Source organism: Notechis scutatus, chromosome 3 (assembly GCF_049901735.1).
Source record: "Notechis scutatus isolate UNSWTSFEM ecotype Mainland chromosome 3, rNotScu1.2, whole genome shotgun sequence".
NCBI classification, from domain to species: Eukaryota; Metazoa; Chordata; class Lepidosauria; order Squamata; family Elapidae; genus Notechis; species Notechis scutatus.
Window position 1 is genome coordinate 155587654 of NC_142011.1, and position 20714 is coordinate 155608367.

At 36.9% G+C, this 20714-nt stretch overlaps 1 protein-coding gene across 1 annotated transcript in view; it reads left to right on the plus strand.

Annotated features, from left to right (window-relative positions):
- The window catches only part of LOC113414865 (cadherin-19-like), a 79458-nt gene extending 59267 nt beyond the window's left edge, over window positions 1-20191 (plus strand). Inside the window, exons 10-12 of the mRNA XM_026671973.2 lie at window positions 10143-10260; window positions 17341-17589; window positions 18287-20191. Coding sequence (XP_026527758.2) covers window positions 10143-10260; window positions 17341-17589; window positions 18287-18780 — 861 coding nt within the window. The 3' untranslated portion in view covers window positions 18781-20191. The remainder of the gene's footprint in view (window positions 1-10142; window positions 10261-17340; window positions 17590-18286) is intronic.
- The last annotated feature ends 523 nt before the right edge of the window (window positions 20192-20714 follow it).

Consider the following 20714-nt stretch of genomic DNA (forward strand, 5'->3'; position numbering starts at 1 on the left):
AAATATTATAAACAATAACAGTTTAAGTCAAATGTTTTAATATATAAAATGGTGTTTTCTGAATAAATGAAAGCCATGTTGTAGGTTCACTTTGTTGTCCTCTCTTCCACATATATACAGTAAATAGCTTTCTTCCCCTGAGTTACTGAGGGGAGAACATATAGGAAAAATGCAATTATGCAATAAAAATGACTTGAATAAACACAATATTAAAATGCATAAAAGTCTATGAAAGAACTATCAGAACAATTTTTGGAATGTGTATAGAATCTCTAGAGCTGGAACAAGTCAAACTTCCAAAATCAAATACTATTATAGAAAGCACCCCATTCATCCAGTACAGTAAGCTTTACTCCATGTTCACTGAAGAGCGTCATCAATCTCATCAGTCCAAAGGACACTGTCTGAATTAAGTTGTTTTCCTACCCCTAGTACAAAAGGAAGATATGGTCTTAGCAGCCACCTAAAACCTAGCCATAATCTATAATATAGTGAGCTTCATCATCTCCTAAACAATGTGCTGCTTGGGAGTTACAATCTGAGGGAGGGTTTGAACATCACAGATTCTTTTCCATTTATTACAGTTTTGTTATAGTTTCATATATGCACATCTCTATATATTAATCCATCATCATCATCTTTTACCATGCGACGCCCAACTAGGAAGGTGAAGCTCTCGCTCCCGGACCACTATCTCCCTATAAAGCCATCACCTGCACCAGAAACCACTTTTAAAGCTGCTGTTACACCAGTAACCGTGAGTAAACCTGAGTCCAAAAACAAGCCCAAAACGCTAGATTCTGAAGCTGTGGAGCCCAAATATTCCTGCTAACAGATCCGGAGCCCTCCTCTCCTTCCCCAGAGAAGTGAAGCCCTTTCCTTCACTCGGAGCCTGCCCGGAGTGCTAACAACCTACCTTCATTTAAATCCCTCACACAGCTGATAGAAGTTATCTTCCATGCCAGACAATGCATTTCCTTTAATATCCCCCACGCAGTTTTCACCGCCACATCGGTCAGCTGGCAGAAAAAAAAAAGAGGGAGGAAAAGCCCTGAGGCTCTTAGTAGCCAAAAGTCACCCTGGACGGCAGAGGAATGCTTTTGAGACTGACTCAAGAAAACCTCTCCATCCGAACTAAAAGAGACTTAGCATGGCTAAATCAAAGCTGTGACAAGTAAAAAAGAAAGGAAAGATCTTGTAACAGCGTGCTTAATCTTGGTAAAAATCACTCCAATTTCTGCAGTGGAATTTTCCTTGGAAAGTGGGACTCTAAGGAGGAAAATAGCTGCGATTAACGATCTGGAGTTACTGTCAGATTTAGTTAAAAGTAAAGGACAGATTGGATTGGTTAACCCAAATTTCTGGACTGTATTTTTACTACTACTCAACTTGAAGAGCTTTAAGAAACTATTGCAAAACAATCTTATTCAGAGACATATTGATTGTAGTCAAAGTGTTTAATTCAGCAAGTTTTACTCTATTTCAAAAACCCTTTGAACATCGTGTTACAACCTTTTGTTTACAGAGTAATAGCAATCTGCTATTACAAAGAGCAATAAATTCCTCTCATTCAGTCAACTACAGCTGCTAGTAAAACAATTAACCCTTTCCTTGCAGACTCTTAATACTACCTCATTACTTTAATCAAACACTGATTAATTCATTACCTCAAAACTTACAACTTTTCTACCTCATCACCTATATCAACGATTAGATAATCAATTTCTATAAAATATTTTATTAATGGTTTAATTGATTTATTGTTTTAATTGATTAGTGTGATTAGAGTGTTTAGTGCAAATAGTGTGATTACTGACTAGTTTAAAAGATCAAGATTCATGTAATTTAATTGAATAGTAAAACCAATGATTTAGTGAATTTAAATGAACAGTGTGATTAATGATTAGTGTAATTAATTGATTAGTGATTAGAGTAATTAATTGATTAGGCTGATTGTTGCTCAGGAATATTATCTGACTAGAGAGATTACTGCAATTGATTGATTGGTGTGATATTGGCTATATAGATTACCCAAAATTGTTCCTTTAATTAATTCAATCAACGTACTATCTTAACAAACCTACCATGCCAAAAAGAAAATCCAATGCCAAACCACAACCTAAAGAAGATAATCCCACCAATGAACCACAAGACTCCTGCACATGCCTTAAATGCTACAAAAATCTAAAGGATAATGAAAACTCCATCAAATGTTCTCTGTGTAAAAATACGCTCATCATGACTGCTTGGGATTAACCAAGCAATTTATTCAATACCTGGAATCATCCAATGAGTTTCCATATCTCTGCAAACCATGGCAAACCCAAACTGGAACTGTTGAAAGAGTTGATACCATTGAAACCACTGAAACATCCCTTAACACCATAGTAGCATCCCTGGATGCCGTAAAAAAAGAATATCCAACCTTGAAAAAAAGACACAACGCAAAACCTGAACATCCAATAGCTACTAACCACATCTCTACCCAACAACCACAACCCAATCCAAAACCCAATCCACAAATAAACATAACCCAGACAAATATTGATATTCCAATCCTCATCAGAGAAGCTGTTGAGCGTGAACGGAAACGTCCAAACGCCATCTTATTTGGTCTAGAGGACATCAATGACAATGATGACATCACAACTGTCCGAAACATCATCAGTGATTATCAAGCATCAACCATCTCCGCTGATGAAATACTTGACATTTCCGCATTGGCCGAGAGCTCAAAAACAGAGACGGCTCTGTGGCCCCACGCTTGTGCAGGGTCATTTGCAAAAATGAATCAAGCAAACGTAAATTCATTTACACTATAAATTCACTCGCCAAAACCAACACCAACCATAAGAACCTCCGTTGTCGCCTGACCTAACCATACAGCAACGTGCCGCTCCGTGTATTCCGCACTGAACTCAAAAAACGTCTAGACAATGGAGAGAAGGACCTGTACATTGACTACCATGCTGACTGTATCAAAAGTAAGCCACACAACCCGCAACTCAGCTTTAACCCTCAACCACAACCCTACCTCTCAACCGATCCACCATCACCCAAGACTAGGCATGCATGCCCCTAACTACCTCAATTCCAACTACTGCTGGCCTTAAATGCAAACTACTCAATGCAAGAAGCCTCGTGAATAAAATACCTGAATTTTTCCTCCTACTAAATATGGCTAAATTCGACATTATATTTGTCTGTGAAACATGGCTCAATGCATCTCTCCTGACTCCATTACCACAGTAAGAGACTATCATGTTTACCGATCAGATCGTGAAATTCGTAGAGGAGGTGGTGTTGCTATCTTCTATAAAAAGTCCTTACATCTAAAAATATCCAAGTTACCCAGGAGCTTGCTCTTCCCGAGACCATCATCTGTGAACTATCCTTAAATATCACAATTCGATTCTTACTATGTTACAGAGCACCTGATTATGACATCGAACATGTAAACAAGCTAAATACATTACTAACATGGGCTGCATCCTGCCCATACCCTTTATCTTTCTTGGCGATTTCAATCTACCTCATATTGACTGGACCCTAAATGATTGTACAACTGAAATCATACACACAACCTTCTACAATGCTATTACAAATCTGGGACTGGAACAACTAGTAACCAACAACACTAGACTAAACAACTGCCTCGATCTCATCTTTCTGCAATAGTTTGAATTTAATTTATGGAATACAAACTAAAGAACCCTTTTCCAGCAGTGACCACAATATGATTGACTTTTTTTCTCAACATCGCCCACACAAAAATCACCACAATGATGTAATCCCCAATTGTAACTTCAAAAAGGCAACTATGATCTTATAGACAACGATCTCTCATCCCTTGATTGGCAATCTCTATTCACTGGATGCAATACTGTTGAAGACCATTACAACATATTTTTTCTTGAAGTCAAAGAGTCATCAAACTATATGTACCAACAACAACTCCCAAAACAAAACAAAAAGCAGATTACCCATAACAATAAGGAAACTTCAATCCAAAAAGAGATCACTCTGGCAGAAAAACAAATCTGGTCACGTTGCCAATTTCAAAAGCCGATACAAAAATTTATGCCACCAGATAAAGACCGAATGCATCAATTATCACATTAAACAAGAGAAAACCTTCTAAGCACCAATTCCACCCGTGCTTTTTACAATTTTGTAAACAACAAACTAAAGACTCAAGGTCTATCCCACCCTTGATAGGACCTGATGGTAAAGACTGCAACGACGACACCATTAAAGCCAACATCTTAAAACACATTCTTCTGCTCAGTATTTGTAAACAGCAATGGATCATGCCCAGTATTTCCTAGCTGTACCACAAATAACAACAATGATCTAATACATATCGATTTTACAGAAGACAATGTTGAAAAAGCACTACGCAATCTAAAACCATCTCTATCTATTGGACCGGATGGAATATGTGCCTACTTCTTAAAAAAGCTATCCACTGCCATAGCCAAACCTCTAAGCATAATCTTTGAAAAATCTTTCAGGACCAGCTCCTTGCCTAACCTATGGTCACAAGCCACAGTCATTCCCATCTTCAAAAAGGGAGACCCAAGCCTAGTTGAAAATTATAGACCAATCTCCTTATGCTGCGTCACCTGTAAAGTCATGGAATCAATTATTAACCAATCCATCATCCTCCACTTAGAGACAAACAACCTACTCTCCAATAAACAATTTGGTTTCAGAAAAAACTATCCTGTAATCTGCAACTCTTACACTGCAAAAACATATGGACGACACAACTTGACCAGGGCAAAGCAATAGACGCAATCTACATAGACTTCTGTAAAGCCTTTGATTCAGTGGTACACGACAAACTACTCCTAAAAATAAAATCCTATGGTATCTCTGGAAAACTGAATAACTGGATAGAAGCATTCCTGGCAAACAGACAACAAATGGTCAAAATTGGGAGCGTCCTATCAAATTCTGTACCTGTCAATAGTGGTGTCCCCAAGGCAGTGTTCTAGGACCAACTCTCTTCATACTCTACATAAATGACCTCTGTGATCATATTAAGAGCAATTGCATTCTTTTCGCTGATGATGTAAAGCTGTTCAATACCACAGACAATACTGCTACCCTACAAAAGATCTTGACTATGTATCAGAATGGTCAAACAAATGGCAACTTCAAATCTCAACAAATAAATGCTCTGTCTTACATATTGGCAAAAAAATCAGAAAATAAAATACAAGCTGAATAGTCAAGATCTTGTTGATGACCCAATCTCTGTAAAGGACCTTGGAATACTCACCTCTAATGATCTAAGTGCTAGAGCCCACTGCAACTACATAGCCAAAAAGGCATTAAGAGTTGTTAACCTAATCCTACGTAGCTTTTTCTCTGGTAATATCACACTACTAATCAGAGCATACAAAACATTTGCTAGACCAATACTCGAATACAGTTCATCAGTCTGGAACCCACATTACGTATCTGATATTAGCACAATTGAGAAAGTCCAGAAATATTTCACAAGAGTTCTCCACTCCTCTACTCGTTGTAGAATACCTTATGCCACCAGACTTGAAATTCTAGAACTAGAAAACCTTGAATTATGCCGTCTTCGGTCTGATTTAAGCATGGTATATAAAATCATACATTGCAATGTCCTACCCGTCAATGAATACTTCAGCTTCAACCATAACAACACAAGAGCACACAATAGATACAAACTCAAAGTTAACCGCACCAAACTTGATTGCAGGAAATACGACTTCAGCAATAGAGTGGTCAATGTCTGGAATACTCTACCCGACTCTGTAGTTTCTTCCCCAAACCCCAAAAACTTTAACCTTAGACTGTCTACTATTGACCTCACCCTTTCCTAAGAGGTCTGTAGGGGCGTGCATAAGCGCACCAACGTGCCTACCGTCCCTGTCCTATTGTTTCTCTTATTCTTCTTTTATTTTTCTTATATGTACCCATTTCATGTATTCACAACTATGTATACACTTATACTTATTATCTTGTAAACAATTGGCAAATCAAATAAATAAATAAAATAAAATAAAAAAATAAAATAAAATAAAATAAAATAAAATAAAATAAAATAAAATAATAAAATAATAAAATAAAATAAAATAAAATAAAATAAAATAAAATAAAATAATAAAATAAAAATAAAATAAAATAAATAAAATAAATAAACCCCATAATCCTTTGTGGGGTGGAATCTGGGCAACTGAATGGAGCTGAGCACTTACTGGCTCGATGCCCTTCCTGTCACCAATGTGGAGCTATACTCAGCAGATGTATTCTCAAAGTGCCCAGAGAGAGAAATATCTGCCTTTACCTAGGATCGAACTCACAGCCTCCTGATTGTGAAGTGAGAGCTCCACCTCTAAGCCACCACACTACACATATATTAATCCATCATTGATTACAATATGCTTTGTTTTTTCGTGCATTCATACTCTCTGATCAAAGAGGGCTGTTTCTCACCCAACAATGGATTTATGATGCATTTTGGTAACATCCTTGTCAATTTCAGTTGTTTGTTGTACTTGCATGCAAAACCCCTTTAGCTTTGAGATTCCATCACCTTACTGAATCAAGTGCCCAGACAGATGTATTTATTTTGGAAGTAGAAATAGAACATCCTTGGAAAAAACTTCTTTCTCTTCTGGCATTTAAAAACAATTCTGATCACATATTTTTAAAATGTGGTTCTTTCATCATTCTCCTAAGAAGAATGCATGATGCATCTATTTGCTCTTTGCCATGGTAGATATTAAAGATAGGCCAATCACCCTGTCCAAACTCTTTTCCAAACTTGTAAGAACTGATATTGGGGGGACAATTTCTCCAAATTTGTCTGAGGATATCAATGCTAAAAAAGCCTTATCATAGCTTTCCACCATGATAAGTTCCTTTAGGATTTACTGGAAGTGTGAGAAGAATAGAGGCTGATGTAAACTGATGGAAAGACAAGGACAAAATAAAGGACAACAGATACAGAGCCATCTCCTTGCTAAATCAGTGCAAAATTCTACTCTAACCATAAAGTGTTCCCAAATTTCTCTACTCTCTCAAAACAATTTTGAATCCAAATTGCCTTTTATCAGATTGAATGACAACATGTAGAAATAGATGCGGGAAAATGTCTCTAGCCGGCATCAGTAGGAATAGCCTTCCCTGAGTGTTAAATTACTATTGCAAGCACACAATCCATTTAAGCAAATGTGAGGCAGGTACCCAGTTGTCTTTTTCACTGCCTTGTTGATAATTTCAGTTTTCAGATTAATGAGGCTTGATACAACACAGTTCTTAGCAATTAGATTACAATCAATAAGCCAACTGCAGATGCTGGGTTTTCAAAATATAGTCTAACTATATTACTTTTGCATTCTAAACCTTGATCCAAACATAATTAGTGCACTACAGTTGTTTTTTTTAAACTTCAGTCTATCCAATCATTTGCTACATTTAAGTAATTAATCTAAGACCAAACTGAACACAATGTGGAATATTCAAGACTATAGACCAGTTCAGTCTGCAAAGTGAGGACTTAACCTTCTCTCATCACCAATTTCCCGACTCAAACCCAGTGGTGTCATTATTTATTCAGTGTCATTAGCTACTTAGAATTAGAAAATAGACAATTTCCTTTTTTCTTCTTATATTGCCAGTAGAAGCTTTAAATCTGGGGAAAGATGCAAGGAAATCCAGCTGTTTACTAAGCAATTCCCTCCTCCTTTGGCTGTTAGATGCCAAATTAGGAGCATGGAAAGCTGCCAATGGTCCATCTAATCCTAGGTAGTTAATGGCTGGCAGCTGTTTTCCAAGGTTGCCGGGAAGAGTTTTTTTTTTTCCCCAGCTCAGTTTGGAGATGCCAGAAATTGAATCTGGGGTGTTTTGCATGGAAATCACATATTCAGCCAGTAAACTATGGCTCCACTTCTGCTTTAAGAAATTAAGAACGTGCTGAAAATATCTTACTTTGATGATCGTTCCACTTTTAATTCAACCACAACATCAGAATTCATATTTTTAGTAATGTTTTGATTTTGCTGAATTCTGCCCCAAATGTTTTATGTATGCGCATGCATATCAAATAGACAAATAAATACTCAGTGCATATTTTAATTTATGCATCTTGCTTTATGAGATGAAGCTTTCCTAGGATCAGTTAAGATAAAGGAGATAAAACAGTTGAATGCCTGCCATTTACTGTCTATAACTAGCACATATTAGCACATCTACTACCTAATTGTTTAACCCTGAGAAATTGGTGTTTGTTTCTCAGTGTATGGGGTAGGGTACTTGCTGATATAGGAATATATCAAAGGAAGAAAAAGTATGGAAAACATACACCAACCATAAAACCTATATTGTGTGTAAAACGTTTCTTTTATCACATCTTTAAAATTAAAGATGCTAAATATGATCTTAAAAGTCGGTCACCTTAGCATAATGGATGAAAACTAATCAAGAAGAGAAGCAACCTCGAAGTAAGGGTAATTTTTCTGACATTTAAAACAATTAATATTTGGAATGACTTGTCTCTAGAAGTTGTGGGTGCTCCAGCACTGGAAGTTTTTAAGAAGAGATTGGACAATCTCTTATGTGAAGTGATATAGGGTTGGACTAGAAACCTCCAAGGTCCTTTCCAATTCTGTTATTCATGCAACTATATAGCAACAGGAAATGCTCCTTAGAAAGTCATGACAGAAATGCTGAGATAGGGAACTGTCACCAATTGCAATCCTGTTAAACTGAATGAACAATTTCATTCATACAGTAGCCGAATTGAAATGTGCTGATTCAGCCCCAAGGCACAATATAACATACCAATACTTAAATGCCTGGTTCCAAAGCACGTGTTTCCATGCATGATGGGTGAACTAAATGTATGTCACTGACCAGTGTTTTTTGTTTTTTTTTTACTACCAGTTGATGCAAATGAATATGCTTTTTTACTACCAGTTCTGTGGGCGTAGCTTGGTGAACGTGGCAGGGGAAGGATACTGTAAAATCTCCAGTCAGAGGTGGTATTTGCTGGTTCTCCGAACTACTCAAAATTTTCACTACCAGTTCTCCAGAATTGGTCAGAACCTGCTGAATACCACCTCTGTCACTGACTAATAGAATGTTTCTTTTATGTCAGGCATAACAAGAAATGTGCACTTCTTAAATGCTATAGGACATGATATAAAAGTCAAGGTATTGCTTCTTTTTAAGTAAAAAAGTGTGGAAACAATTTTAAAACATTAATGGAAATATGCATACGTTATTATTAAATTAGATTTTCTAATGCTAAGATGGTTCGTTATTAAGGGGTACTTTATAAAATTGAATTAAAATAGGAAATTAGTGTTTTCAAAATAGTGTATGAGGCAGTAAACAACTTCTACTGACAATAGTAACAAAAAAAATTCTGAAATGGGTTATTATGGAAATTGTAACATGATATAGTTAGAAATGTGAAATTTATCCCTTTTTTTAATGCAAACATGCTAATTTTTATTTTTCTTAGAAATGGCAATTTTGTTTGATATGTTTGTCATTGGGGATTATTTTCTTTGAAAACACAACTGAGCATTCCCATATTCAATCTGTTACAATCTCAAAGAATCAACAATTCAGCACATGAACCTGTCACAATCTTTGAGTCACAGCTACCATAATACATCACTTAAGTGATGCCAATGAGATTTTGCACAGGGAAGAAATAGGTATTGAAGGATGTGTTCAAACATAGAAAGTTGTACTTTTCATCTTGAAAAACAAAGGGTAGAATACTTTATTCATTCCCTTTTCCTGTCCCTCTTTGTTGCTTATGGAAACATTAGTTAACCTTTGCATTGCTATTCTAAGAGTAATTTGCATTACCTCAAGAATTTAGTGCTTATCTTCTTCCAATCAATATAAAATCAAATGGCATAATTGTAGGACATTTAAAAAAAAAAAACACCCCTAAAAAGATTGAATTAAATAATGTCAGTTTGTAGCAGCAGTTACAAACATTTCCTGCCCTTTGGAGACAAGCACAATTGTAACATTGTTAATTGAATAGAATATATTGCCTGCAGTTGTGACCCATTGCATTAAAAGCCAAGCAATAATCTTTGGCACTAAACACGTTGTGTATTGATTTTTGTTTCCAGCTCATCCAAACAATCAGTGCAGTAGATAAAGATGATGCTATGGAAAACCATAATTTTTCATTCTATTTGATGGAAGAGAGCAAAAACAGTTCCAGTTTTGAACTTGAAGATAATGAAAGTAGGTATTAAAAGCAGTTTTGAGATGTTTGAATTCACTTCTTTTTCATTATTAGATTAGAAACAGAAACTTTTATATCAAAGGAGTGTTTCACTTACTTTGAAAAATGGCCTCCAAAGGCACCCATCACTCTGGGTTTTCCCCTGTGTTGTCATCAGCAACTGCCATGGCTAAAGAATCACAGGCTGAGATACATCTTCTCAAAGAAAAAAAAAGTCCAACTGTCTTTTGGAAAACACTTTTGGGGCAACTATCACCTGGATATTTGAGAATACAGTCCCATTAAAGATCCCTTCTCCATGCACTTTATCTTGAAAACTTATTTTTGCTGTGTGCCTGTTACACGAATTGTCATTGAGTAGTCTACTGTTTCTGGCAGCCTCTCTTTGCCATTTATTTGGTCATCCTGAACAGTGTTACAGTCTTGCTCTTGTTCTTCAGCTGTATTCCCTGCCGGGTGGCACGGCATCAACTAAGTACCCTACTCAGCTGTTTCCAAGGGGCTTGTTTCCATTTCCTTTGTGCCTCCTTCATTACATGTAATACATGGGCCTAATCTATCTCCAGATTATGAGGCCTTTGGAAAGTCTGACAACTGACAGCCTCTCTTCCTCTTTACATTTGGGAGTCACTATTGCCATGCAGGTGTTCTTGGCAGTGACACTGCTGCTGGCTGTGGACATCCTTGTAGCTATCCTTATCTTGAACACTGTTTTGTCTCACAGTGAGTATGGCTGTTGTGGTGGTCCATAGGAGATGTGGGGTGCCTTAGTGGACGCCTTTTGTTAATAATGGTAATAATGTTAATAATAAAGGCATTTTGCTAATAAACCTCAATGTTTAAATGAGACATTTAAAAATGGCATTCAAGAGTCCAGTGATCTATTTTGAGAGATTGTTCATATCATAGTAAATCCTCACTACCTAAAATAATTATCCAGAAGCTAGAAGGTCATCAGAGGTGCTATGCATTTACAAGCTGACTTGAGTTATTGGAAGCTTTGGTTGGGAAATATTGTGAAGCGTGATTGATAGCAAAAACAGACAACCACAGAAAAAATTATCCAGGGAAGAATTAGAGGTGACAAGAGAAAGTACCAGATCTCCCAATAATTTTCCCCTGGTTTGTTATAACCAGCATTTTATCTTTTATTCCCCAAATTTATTTCCACTATTTTCTCTAAGCTCTAGGTCATCTCTACTATAAAGTCATAAACTCTGTTCAGTTTTGTTATCCATTGCTTTAAAGTATAAGATTGTAATCCCCCGAGGAATTCCTAGCAAAGAAATATTATCTGTTTTCTCCTGTGTTGTTGGTTTTTTGGAAAAAAACAGAGGCCAAGTCTTTGTGACTGGGTCATATATGACTTAAGATGGGTATACAATCTCTGGCTTTCTAAACAGCATTTATTATTAGGCTTATTTTTTTCAGTAGGCAAGAGTGCAGATAAGTCAGTGATAGTAAAGTTAGAACATACAGTTTTCCTACAACACATTAAGAAGCTTACATTATCCATGGGCTGAAGTAATAATCACTAGTATAAATAACTTCACTTGATCTGAAGTCAACTACAGCCCCCCCAAAAAAATATTTTTGTGATCCTTTGTACTTTCCTGTGCTAGACATAATCCTTTTGTTCATCCTTGTTCTATTTTTTTTTATTTTTCTGCCTTTTGACATTGTCTATTTTTTTCTGCTTGCTCTTCTCCAGAGATAGCTTTCCCCCAGAGTTAAGGAATGTTTTCTGAAAAGGAATTTTGGGTATTGGTGAACCAGACTACTGATTTGCAACATATGGATATTATTTTCATAATCTTTGATACGTTGTATATGAGCAGCTGACAGAAAATATAACTTTCATCACTATTATAATTTTGATTATTAAATTATCATCTATGAAATACCCTATTAACTTATTTACCAATTACAACTCAATACTATCTGTTATATCAAATATATAAAAAAAGAGTTGTGCTCTGTTACATTTGCTTTCTTTTTATAGGAGAAAAAATCTACACAAGAATGGCTGAAAATAGGGTGCTTGGTAGGACCTCCAAAAAGTTATTGAGATATATTTGGCATCATTGAAAAATATAATTGATTGGCTCTTTTTTTAAGAGCTATTTTATAAATCTGTAGTTCAGGTTCTTCTTTTAAAATGCATAGAAACCTATCTGAAAGGTTCATAGTTGGTTTCTAAATATGGCAAATTTTCATAGTAAAGACCTTCCTATTATCTGATAAAGCTGCCAAATGCTGAGTGGTATTAGAAAAGAATATAGAAAAGTGTACAGAAAACCAAAGAAGCTGGGTTTAAAATGAAGCAAAGGTGTAACATTAATAAATGCTTAAACTACATTTGCTAAAATGAAATGAAGGAGAAAGAAATGAAATTCATAGGTATATAACTTTTTTAGTTCTTTTTATTGTCGTCATCATGGGGATGACTTTTCTGTGCTAGAGTGATATGCAGCATTCATATGAATCTTGAAAACTGAGAAAGAATAATGTAGGTGTTATATATTTGCATACTTACCTATTATAGGTTGGTCAGTGGTGGCGGAAGATTTGAAGAGCCGTCATTGGCCATGAGCCATGAGCAGCCGGCTATAAAAAAGGCTGCCGCGGTTTCTTCGCATGCAATTACTAGAAAGAAAATAAAAAGGAAAAAAGGTCTCGAGTCTCTTTTCCCACAACACAACACTGGCGATGAAGGTGGGATAGTGAGACAAAGGAGCCCAGTTGTGCACGTGGCAATGAGGACCGAGTGAGACGAAATGGCCGGGAACAACTCGCCACCCGCACCATTCAACCCAACAACCAACCAAAGACTGGGAATCCTACATCGACCGATTCCTCATGTTTCTAGAAGGGAGTGATCTCCAAGGAATATCTGAAAATAGGAAGAGAGCCGTCTTCCTCACCCACTGTGGTCCCACAGTATTCAAAATGGCAAAGGCATTGGCAGCACCCAATGATGTAAAGACGATGGCGTGGACGGACTTAGATAAATTACTGCGAGCCCACTATGCACCAACCGTTTCATGCCTCATCAAAAGACACGAATTTTATCGGCGCGACCAAAAGGAAGACAAGAGCATCGGAGATTTTGTTGCAGCACTAAGAGACATTGGCGGAGCATGCAAATTCCTAAACATGGATGAGGCCATGAGGGACCGCGTGGATTAAAGGACCTTACACTACAGGGTCAACTACTAACAAGACCTAAGATAACATTGAAGGAGGCAATAGAAGAAGCCACCGCAGCAGAAGCCACACAGAAATCGACAGCCACCATGTGACAAATGAATAAATTACCAAAGGAAACCCAAAAAGACACTAGTCAAACACACAATAAGACACCAGAAGGAACAAAAAAAACCACCACCACAACACACCACAAGGATATCGAATCCCTATCAGAAGAGGAAGAGAAATCAACTCCAGTCGGAAAAAGGTAGACGGGAGCGAAATGAAAGAAAGTCAGAATTCCGTTGTGCCGGGTGCGGAGGAAACCATCCACATTCCAAATGTTGTTTCTTCGATGCTATTTGCAGGTACTGTGAATGGCGGGGACACATAGCTAGGGCATGCCAAACTAAAAATAACTATCACCCTAGACAAAGAAGGAATACCCCCCCGCCCCCAGAGAGAGGGAAAAGCAAATAGGGAGCCGTTGGAGTCAAGAAAACAGAAACAAGCGATGGAAAGAAGCAAACAGAAAAGAGGAAACACATCAAACAATAACCATTGGGCACTCAAACTCAATCAATGCAAAAAAGGTACATGTGCAAGTCACCATAGAAGGCCAGCCATGCGAGATGGAGGTGGACTCAGGCTTGTATTTATCAATGGTATCGTGGAATACCCTAAAAAGACTAATACCTGATATAAACAAGGGAGAGCTCGAAATACAAAAACTCACACTAAAGGACTACCAGGGAAACAGAATTCCTGTAGTAGGTACTGGACATTTCAAAGTTGAATTCAAAAAACACACTAAAGTCCTTCCATTAACCATAGTTGACCGGGATCGACCCAGCCTACTGGGACTCGAATGGTTTGCACCATTAGGAATTGGAGTAACCGGAATAAACAGCATTACTGAGACAGACTGGGAAGAGAACCTGATGAAAGAATTCCAGGACATCTTCAATGGAAAACTGGGCAAGTACCAAGGGTCCCCTATCTCATTTAATTTAAATCCAAATGTAGCCCCTATAAGACTAAAGGCGAGGCGAGTTCCTTTCGCGTTAAAACCAAAAATTGATGAACAATTAGATAAACTTATCGCACAGGGGGTATTAGAACCAATAGACCACGCAAGGTGGGAAACCCCAATTGTTACCCCTATTAAACCAGATGGGTCAGTACGTAACTGCGGGGACTACAAAGCAACCCTTAACCACACGCTACAGCAAAGCGCATACCCAGTTCCAGTGGTACAGCACCTATTACATTCTTTGGGGGGAGGTAAAATCTTCGCAAAATTGGACCTTGTGCAAGCCTACCAACAATTACCAGTTGACCCAGAAACAGCAGAAGCACAAACAATTGTGACACACAGGGGAGCATTCAAATGCAACAGACTGCAATTCGGAGTTAGCGTGGCCCCAGGGGTATTCCAGAGTTTAATGGAACGCCTATTGCAAGGAATAAAGGGGGTGGTACTATACTTTGACAATGTATTAGTATCAGCCAAGGACAAAGAACAACTGAAAGACCGCCTAAGAGAGGTCTTTAAAAAGTTTAAAGAGGCGGGACTTAAAGTAAAAAAAGAGAAGTGCCAATTAGCCACCGACAAAGTCGAATTTCTGGGATACCTCATAGACAAAGAAGGGATCCACCCCACTGAAAACAAAATCAGAGCAATAAAGGAAGCTCCCAGACCCAAAAATAAAACAGACTTGCAAGCCTTTTTGGGACTTATTAATTTTTACAATGTATTCTTGCCACAGAAAGCAACGATAGCGGAACCACTACACAGGTTGCTTAATAAGAAAGCTACCTGGACCTGGGGGTGACGAGAAGAAACAGCATTCCAGGAAATAAAAAACTTACTTACATCAGACTGTTTGCTAATACAATACAGTGAAACCCTTCCAATAACATTAACATGTGATGCGTCACCATTCGGCATTGTTGCCATACTCAGCCACGTATTACCAGATGGAAGAGAAGCACCTATCGCATTCTATTCAAAAACTCTATCTAAACCAGAGCGGAATTACAGCCAACTAGACAGAGAGGCATTGGCCGCAATAACAGGAATAAAACGTTTCCACAAGTATATCTATGGCAGACCTTTTTCACTTGTCACAGACCATAAACCTCTTCTAGGAATCCTCGCAGGAAACAAAGCTACACCTAACATACTGTCACTGCAGATGACGAGGTGGTCGGAATTCCTAGCTGCCTATAACTACAATTTGATCTACCGACCAGGAAAGAACATAACACACGCTGACGCCCTGAGCCGTTCCCCCCTACCCGACTTAGACGATGATTCTGCACCAACCACATCAACCCTTCAAATAGAGACGATGGCAAACATACCAATTACAGCAACAGACATTGCTATGGAAACCGCAAGGGACAAAAACCTGGTGTGGATTTTAAATTGGATAAGGAAAGGGTGGCCAGAGACTGCAAGTGATAAGACTGTTAAACCATTTCAGAATAGACAAACGGAACTATCGATCTTAAAGGGATTTTTACTATGGGGGGATAGGGTGATCATACCGGACATATTAAGGAAACGAATACTTGAATTATTGCATGAGGGTCACCCGGGTACTGTCAGAATGAAGTCCCTGGCACAATGCAACAGTAGGGGATACCAATTTTTTAAAAATGAAGGAAAAATCTAAGTCAAAGAGCTGATAAAAATTGCAGCAAAGCAGATAACTAAAGATAGCCTGAAGAGGCTTAGAAGAACTATTTCTAATTCAGCTAAAGTATGCATTGCTCATAGTTACTTTGCTAATTATATGAATGTTCTGTCTAACTGAATAAATCAATAAAGCTAACTTCTGGAAAGTTCATGGAGGTGTAAATAAGAAGTGACTTGTTCACTTTTGGATTTATTAAAATGTTCTATAACAAAATATGGTATCCTGAATCCCACACCTATCATATTTAATATAATTTCTTAAAGGACTATTGATATTATATGGGTAAAATGTGTATTTTGTAATTTATATCTAGCCCTGATTTGGGCTTTTAGTTAATATACACCTCAAGAATAAACACACCAGTAAATCCTCTAAGTTACTGTTCGATTATTAACTGTGCTGTCAATGGTGGCACCCTACATAAAGGCATTTCATTACTCATAACTTATGTACAGTACATGCTCAAATATCACTTCACAGTGGTGCAGCAATATTATGATTTATCAAGGCACTTCATGTTGTTTTGGGGCCTCCTTCATCATGTCTAGAAGCCAAATGAGGCAGACAAAGTTATGGAAAAGGAACGGACGATTCACTTTGTTCTTTAGAAGCAGAACACAATTGTGTTGTTGAACAAAGCAGCTTTGAAGGAATATTTTGCTCTAAGCACTGTCTTTGAAAGTCTGCACAGCTTTATTAGTGTTATGCCATTCCATAAGTTACTCCAGCTACTAATAAATACATATAATATTCAAGTCCAGTTTAAAGCATTTTCAAAAGCGTATTTTTAAAACAGTAATAAAACATAACATTTTAAGCTCAGGGGTTCAGGATAAGCAAAGATATCATCTATTTAAAAATGTCTGCATGAAATTCTATGTATTCATAAAAAACAATGGTGACACCAATGACAGTGTCAGGAATTGTGGAAAATGATGCAATAGTGGCAAAAAGAAATATTTTATGCAACAACTCCCTCTTTCCAGAGAAAGCGAAGAACTATTACATACTGCAGAATTAAAAGTCAGGTTTTTGTTTCATTTTAATTTTTGACTATCATTATATTGGTAGAATTTACTAGAATACAAATTTGCATTTTTTTAAAAAATTCATATTGAACAGTTTGCACTGAAACTGATTTGTTCATAAATAGGTTTGTTTTTGTTTTTCATTATTATTTTACAGATAACACTGCCAGGATCCTTACTACAAGAAGTCGGTTCCATCATTCTGAACAATTTCTTTATCCCTTGCCCATACTAATTGTGGACAATGGAATCCCTGCTCTCACTGGCACCAGCACTTTAACGGTCACTGTGTGTGATTGTAATGAAGAAGTTAGCCTTTTGTCCTGTAGATACAGAGCATTCCTGATTTCAATGGGGATTAGTGTACAAGCTTTAGTAGCTATTGTGGCTTGCCTACTCATATTAGGTAATTTTTTTCTTCCATTTTATGCAAAATACATCTCTGCTACCTTTTCATTGATTAGAACAGGGGTGTTAAACTCAAGGCCTACAGGCCAGATCCGGCCTGTGGGGTGCTTAAATCTGGCCCATGGGAATAGCAAAGGACCAGCCCGTAGTACCTCTGGCAGGCAAAACGTGGTGTGGAAGACCACATGTTTCCCTGAGTCCCATTTTCATCCTGGAGCACTTTGCCGGCCAAAATGGGGCATGGGGGGTACTGCAGGAGGCCATCCAGGCTGAAAATGGGGCACGGGGGGCTGCACAATGACCTTGGTTTGATTTTCTGAATGTGACCTCTTCGTTCATCTCTTCCCCAAGCTAACTCATAATGTTCACACTGTCCAGTTCATTAAAGCTCATTTCAGTGGACACCAGGGGCTGGTCAGAAGGGGAAAAAAGAAATGGAAAGTCAATTTTAACCTCCTCTGTTCTACAGAAGGATATCTAACTTCAACATAATGTATCAATTATGCTTAGACATTTTCATCAGTCACACTATTTAATCTAAACATGTTTGCACATTATCAATTGACACCTAAAAATATGACCTTATTCCACCAGACACAATTTAACTAACCACATAGCTGGCTAGGATTTGCATGTTTATTCTTTGTAGACTTTTCAAATATTTTTTTTTTCTGTTTTGTTTGCTTGCTTGGCAGTATTTGTTTTAGCAGTTGTGGCTTTGAAGCACCAAACAAAGCCAGCAGCATTTCACGAGAAAGGAGAAATATTCAGAGAGAATATTTTCAAGTATGATGATGAAGGAGGTGGAGAACAGGACACTGAAGCTTTTGATATTTCTGCACTGAGACCACAAACTGTTATGCGACAACACAAGCCACGAAGAAATATTACAACAGAAATCCAGAGCCTTTACAGGCAATCTCTTCAAGTTGGTCCTGAAAGTGCAATATTCCGGGAATTCATTAATCAAAAGCTAGAAGAAGCCAATTGTGATCCAGATGTTCCTCCTTATGATTCCCTCCAGATATTTGCTTTTGAAGGAACAGGTTCATTGGCTGGGTCCCTTAGTTCATTGGAATCAAACTCAGAGGGATCACTTATGGATGACCATGATGATTACCTTGTTGAACTAAGACCGCAAGTCAAAAGTTCAGGAAGCATGAATAACTACAGTTCAGCAGAATGGTGAAGTGCTAAGAAGTGAAGTGCTAATATCAAAAGAGTGGGAAAGAATTGGAGGGGTGATTAGGATAATATGAAAAAAATCAGAAGACAGAGAAATTGATGGCTCCGCCAAGCACTCTTCAACTCAGCAAAAATCTTATTGCTGACACATCATTTTCTAATACACACTATCACAATTGAAAAAAAATATGTCAGCACAAAGAGTGTATGCTACTCTCATATTATCTTTTGGATCTTAGCAGGCACAGGGATGTTTTATTTTGCAAAAGCCATATTGAAATCATGAGCAGAAACTGTATTTTCTAAGAAAGTTTTCAGCAAAAGAAAGACACTAGAGTGCAGAATTTTAATTTTTGAACTTTTTACAAAACTGTAAATATATTGACCAGTTTAATTATCATCATAGTAAAATAATATATGCACACACACTTTGTTTTAAAATATAAATGCAATATATGAAATTATATATGAATGAATTTAGAAACATGAAAAATAATGTGGGTGGAGGAAGATCAAAATAATATGTATTTTCCATTATCCCCAAATCAAACCTCCTATACTTTCCTACAGTTGTCTTAAGTTCCACAGTTTTTTTTCCAGATAAATTAACCAGTTTACTATTACACATAACTTAGCACTTGATTGTTGCTTATGTATCTATATATTCTTTAGAATATAAATTATTTTATTTTTCTAAAACACAGTAGAATAAAAGCATGGCTTGTTAATAAATGTGGAATCACTGTACTGGAATTAGAGATTGAACAGTTGCAAGATATTATTTGAAGTTGTGATTCAAGAATCAGGTAAAAGAAGTTATTCAAGTTTCAATATTTGATTAAATTTTAAAACGTTGACCATGGAATATTATGGGAAAATATTTGTGACTGCTACTCTTGGGGAAATGGGATGAAAATAGCAAAAATGACTATAGGATATTAACCAAAGTGTTACTTACAAAGCTTCAAGAAATCCATCACAATCAAATTTTAAAATATTCTCTGTATTTCTTTTAAGGCAGGAATAGGTTTAGAGAAAAAAAAGACTAAACCAATCTTTAGATTTTCAGCAAATTGCCTACAGTGAACTGTACCAAACCACTGCAGAAAATATAAGAAAAAAAGAAAGAAAGAAAGAAAGAAAGAAAGAAAGAAAGAAAGAAAGAAAGAAAGAAAGAAAGAAAGAAAGAAAGAAAGAAAGAAAGAAAGAAAGAAAGAAAGAAAGAAAGCTTTTGTTAAAGATTAAAGAGTTTACCCACTGGACTTAGAACCTACTAGTTTATTGGCTTGCCTTATTGTCAAGGTTAGCCACACTTGTTTATGGAACAATTTAAAAGCATGTGTGAGAAGCAAGTGCATTAAGACTTCTTTGTATATAATACAATGCTATATAAAGGAATACTCTATTATACACAATAGACTAAAAACCAAGCATATATCTAAGAGTCATTTATTTGCTGAACATACAAAAAGAAAAAGAAAAACAGACTTTTTGTCCTGTTTAATATTTTGAAGGGATGGTGGGAAGAATGCAAAAGAATATAAGGGAAACTGAAAGAATAGAGATTGCCTTACCATTCAAATAGAGTTATTTGGTAGTTAATGAATGATATGAATTTGAGGAAGAGGTGATAAAACACACAGAGAGAGCTAAGTATGCAAAATAAATTCAAAGATGTCTCTTCTTTTGTCCTTCCAGGCAGACCTATATATAAAAAAACCTAACTGAAAAGTAAGAAACAAATAACAAAATAATATTCTCCCAAGTATTCTGATAAGCAGTGTTGATGAAGGAGATCAAACCCAATGGCTGATACCAGTATTGGATCCCATTACCTTATTCATGAGGTCATTCTGCAACAATGTTTAAGCATGGAACATATGGTGATTCCCGAATCTTCTTTGAACTCTGAAACAATTTGAATCATCTGATTTAGTT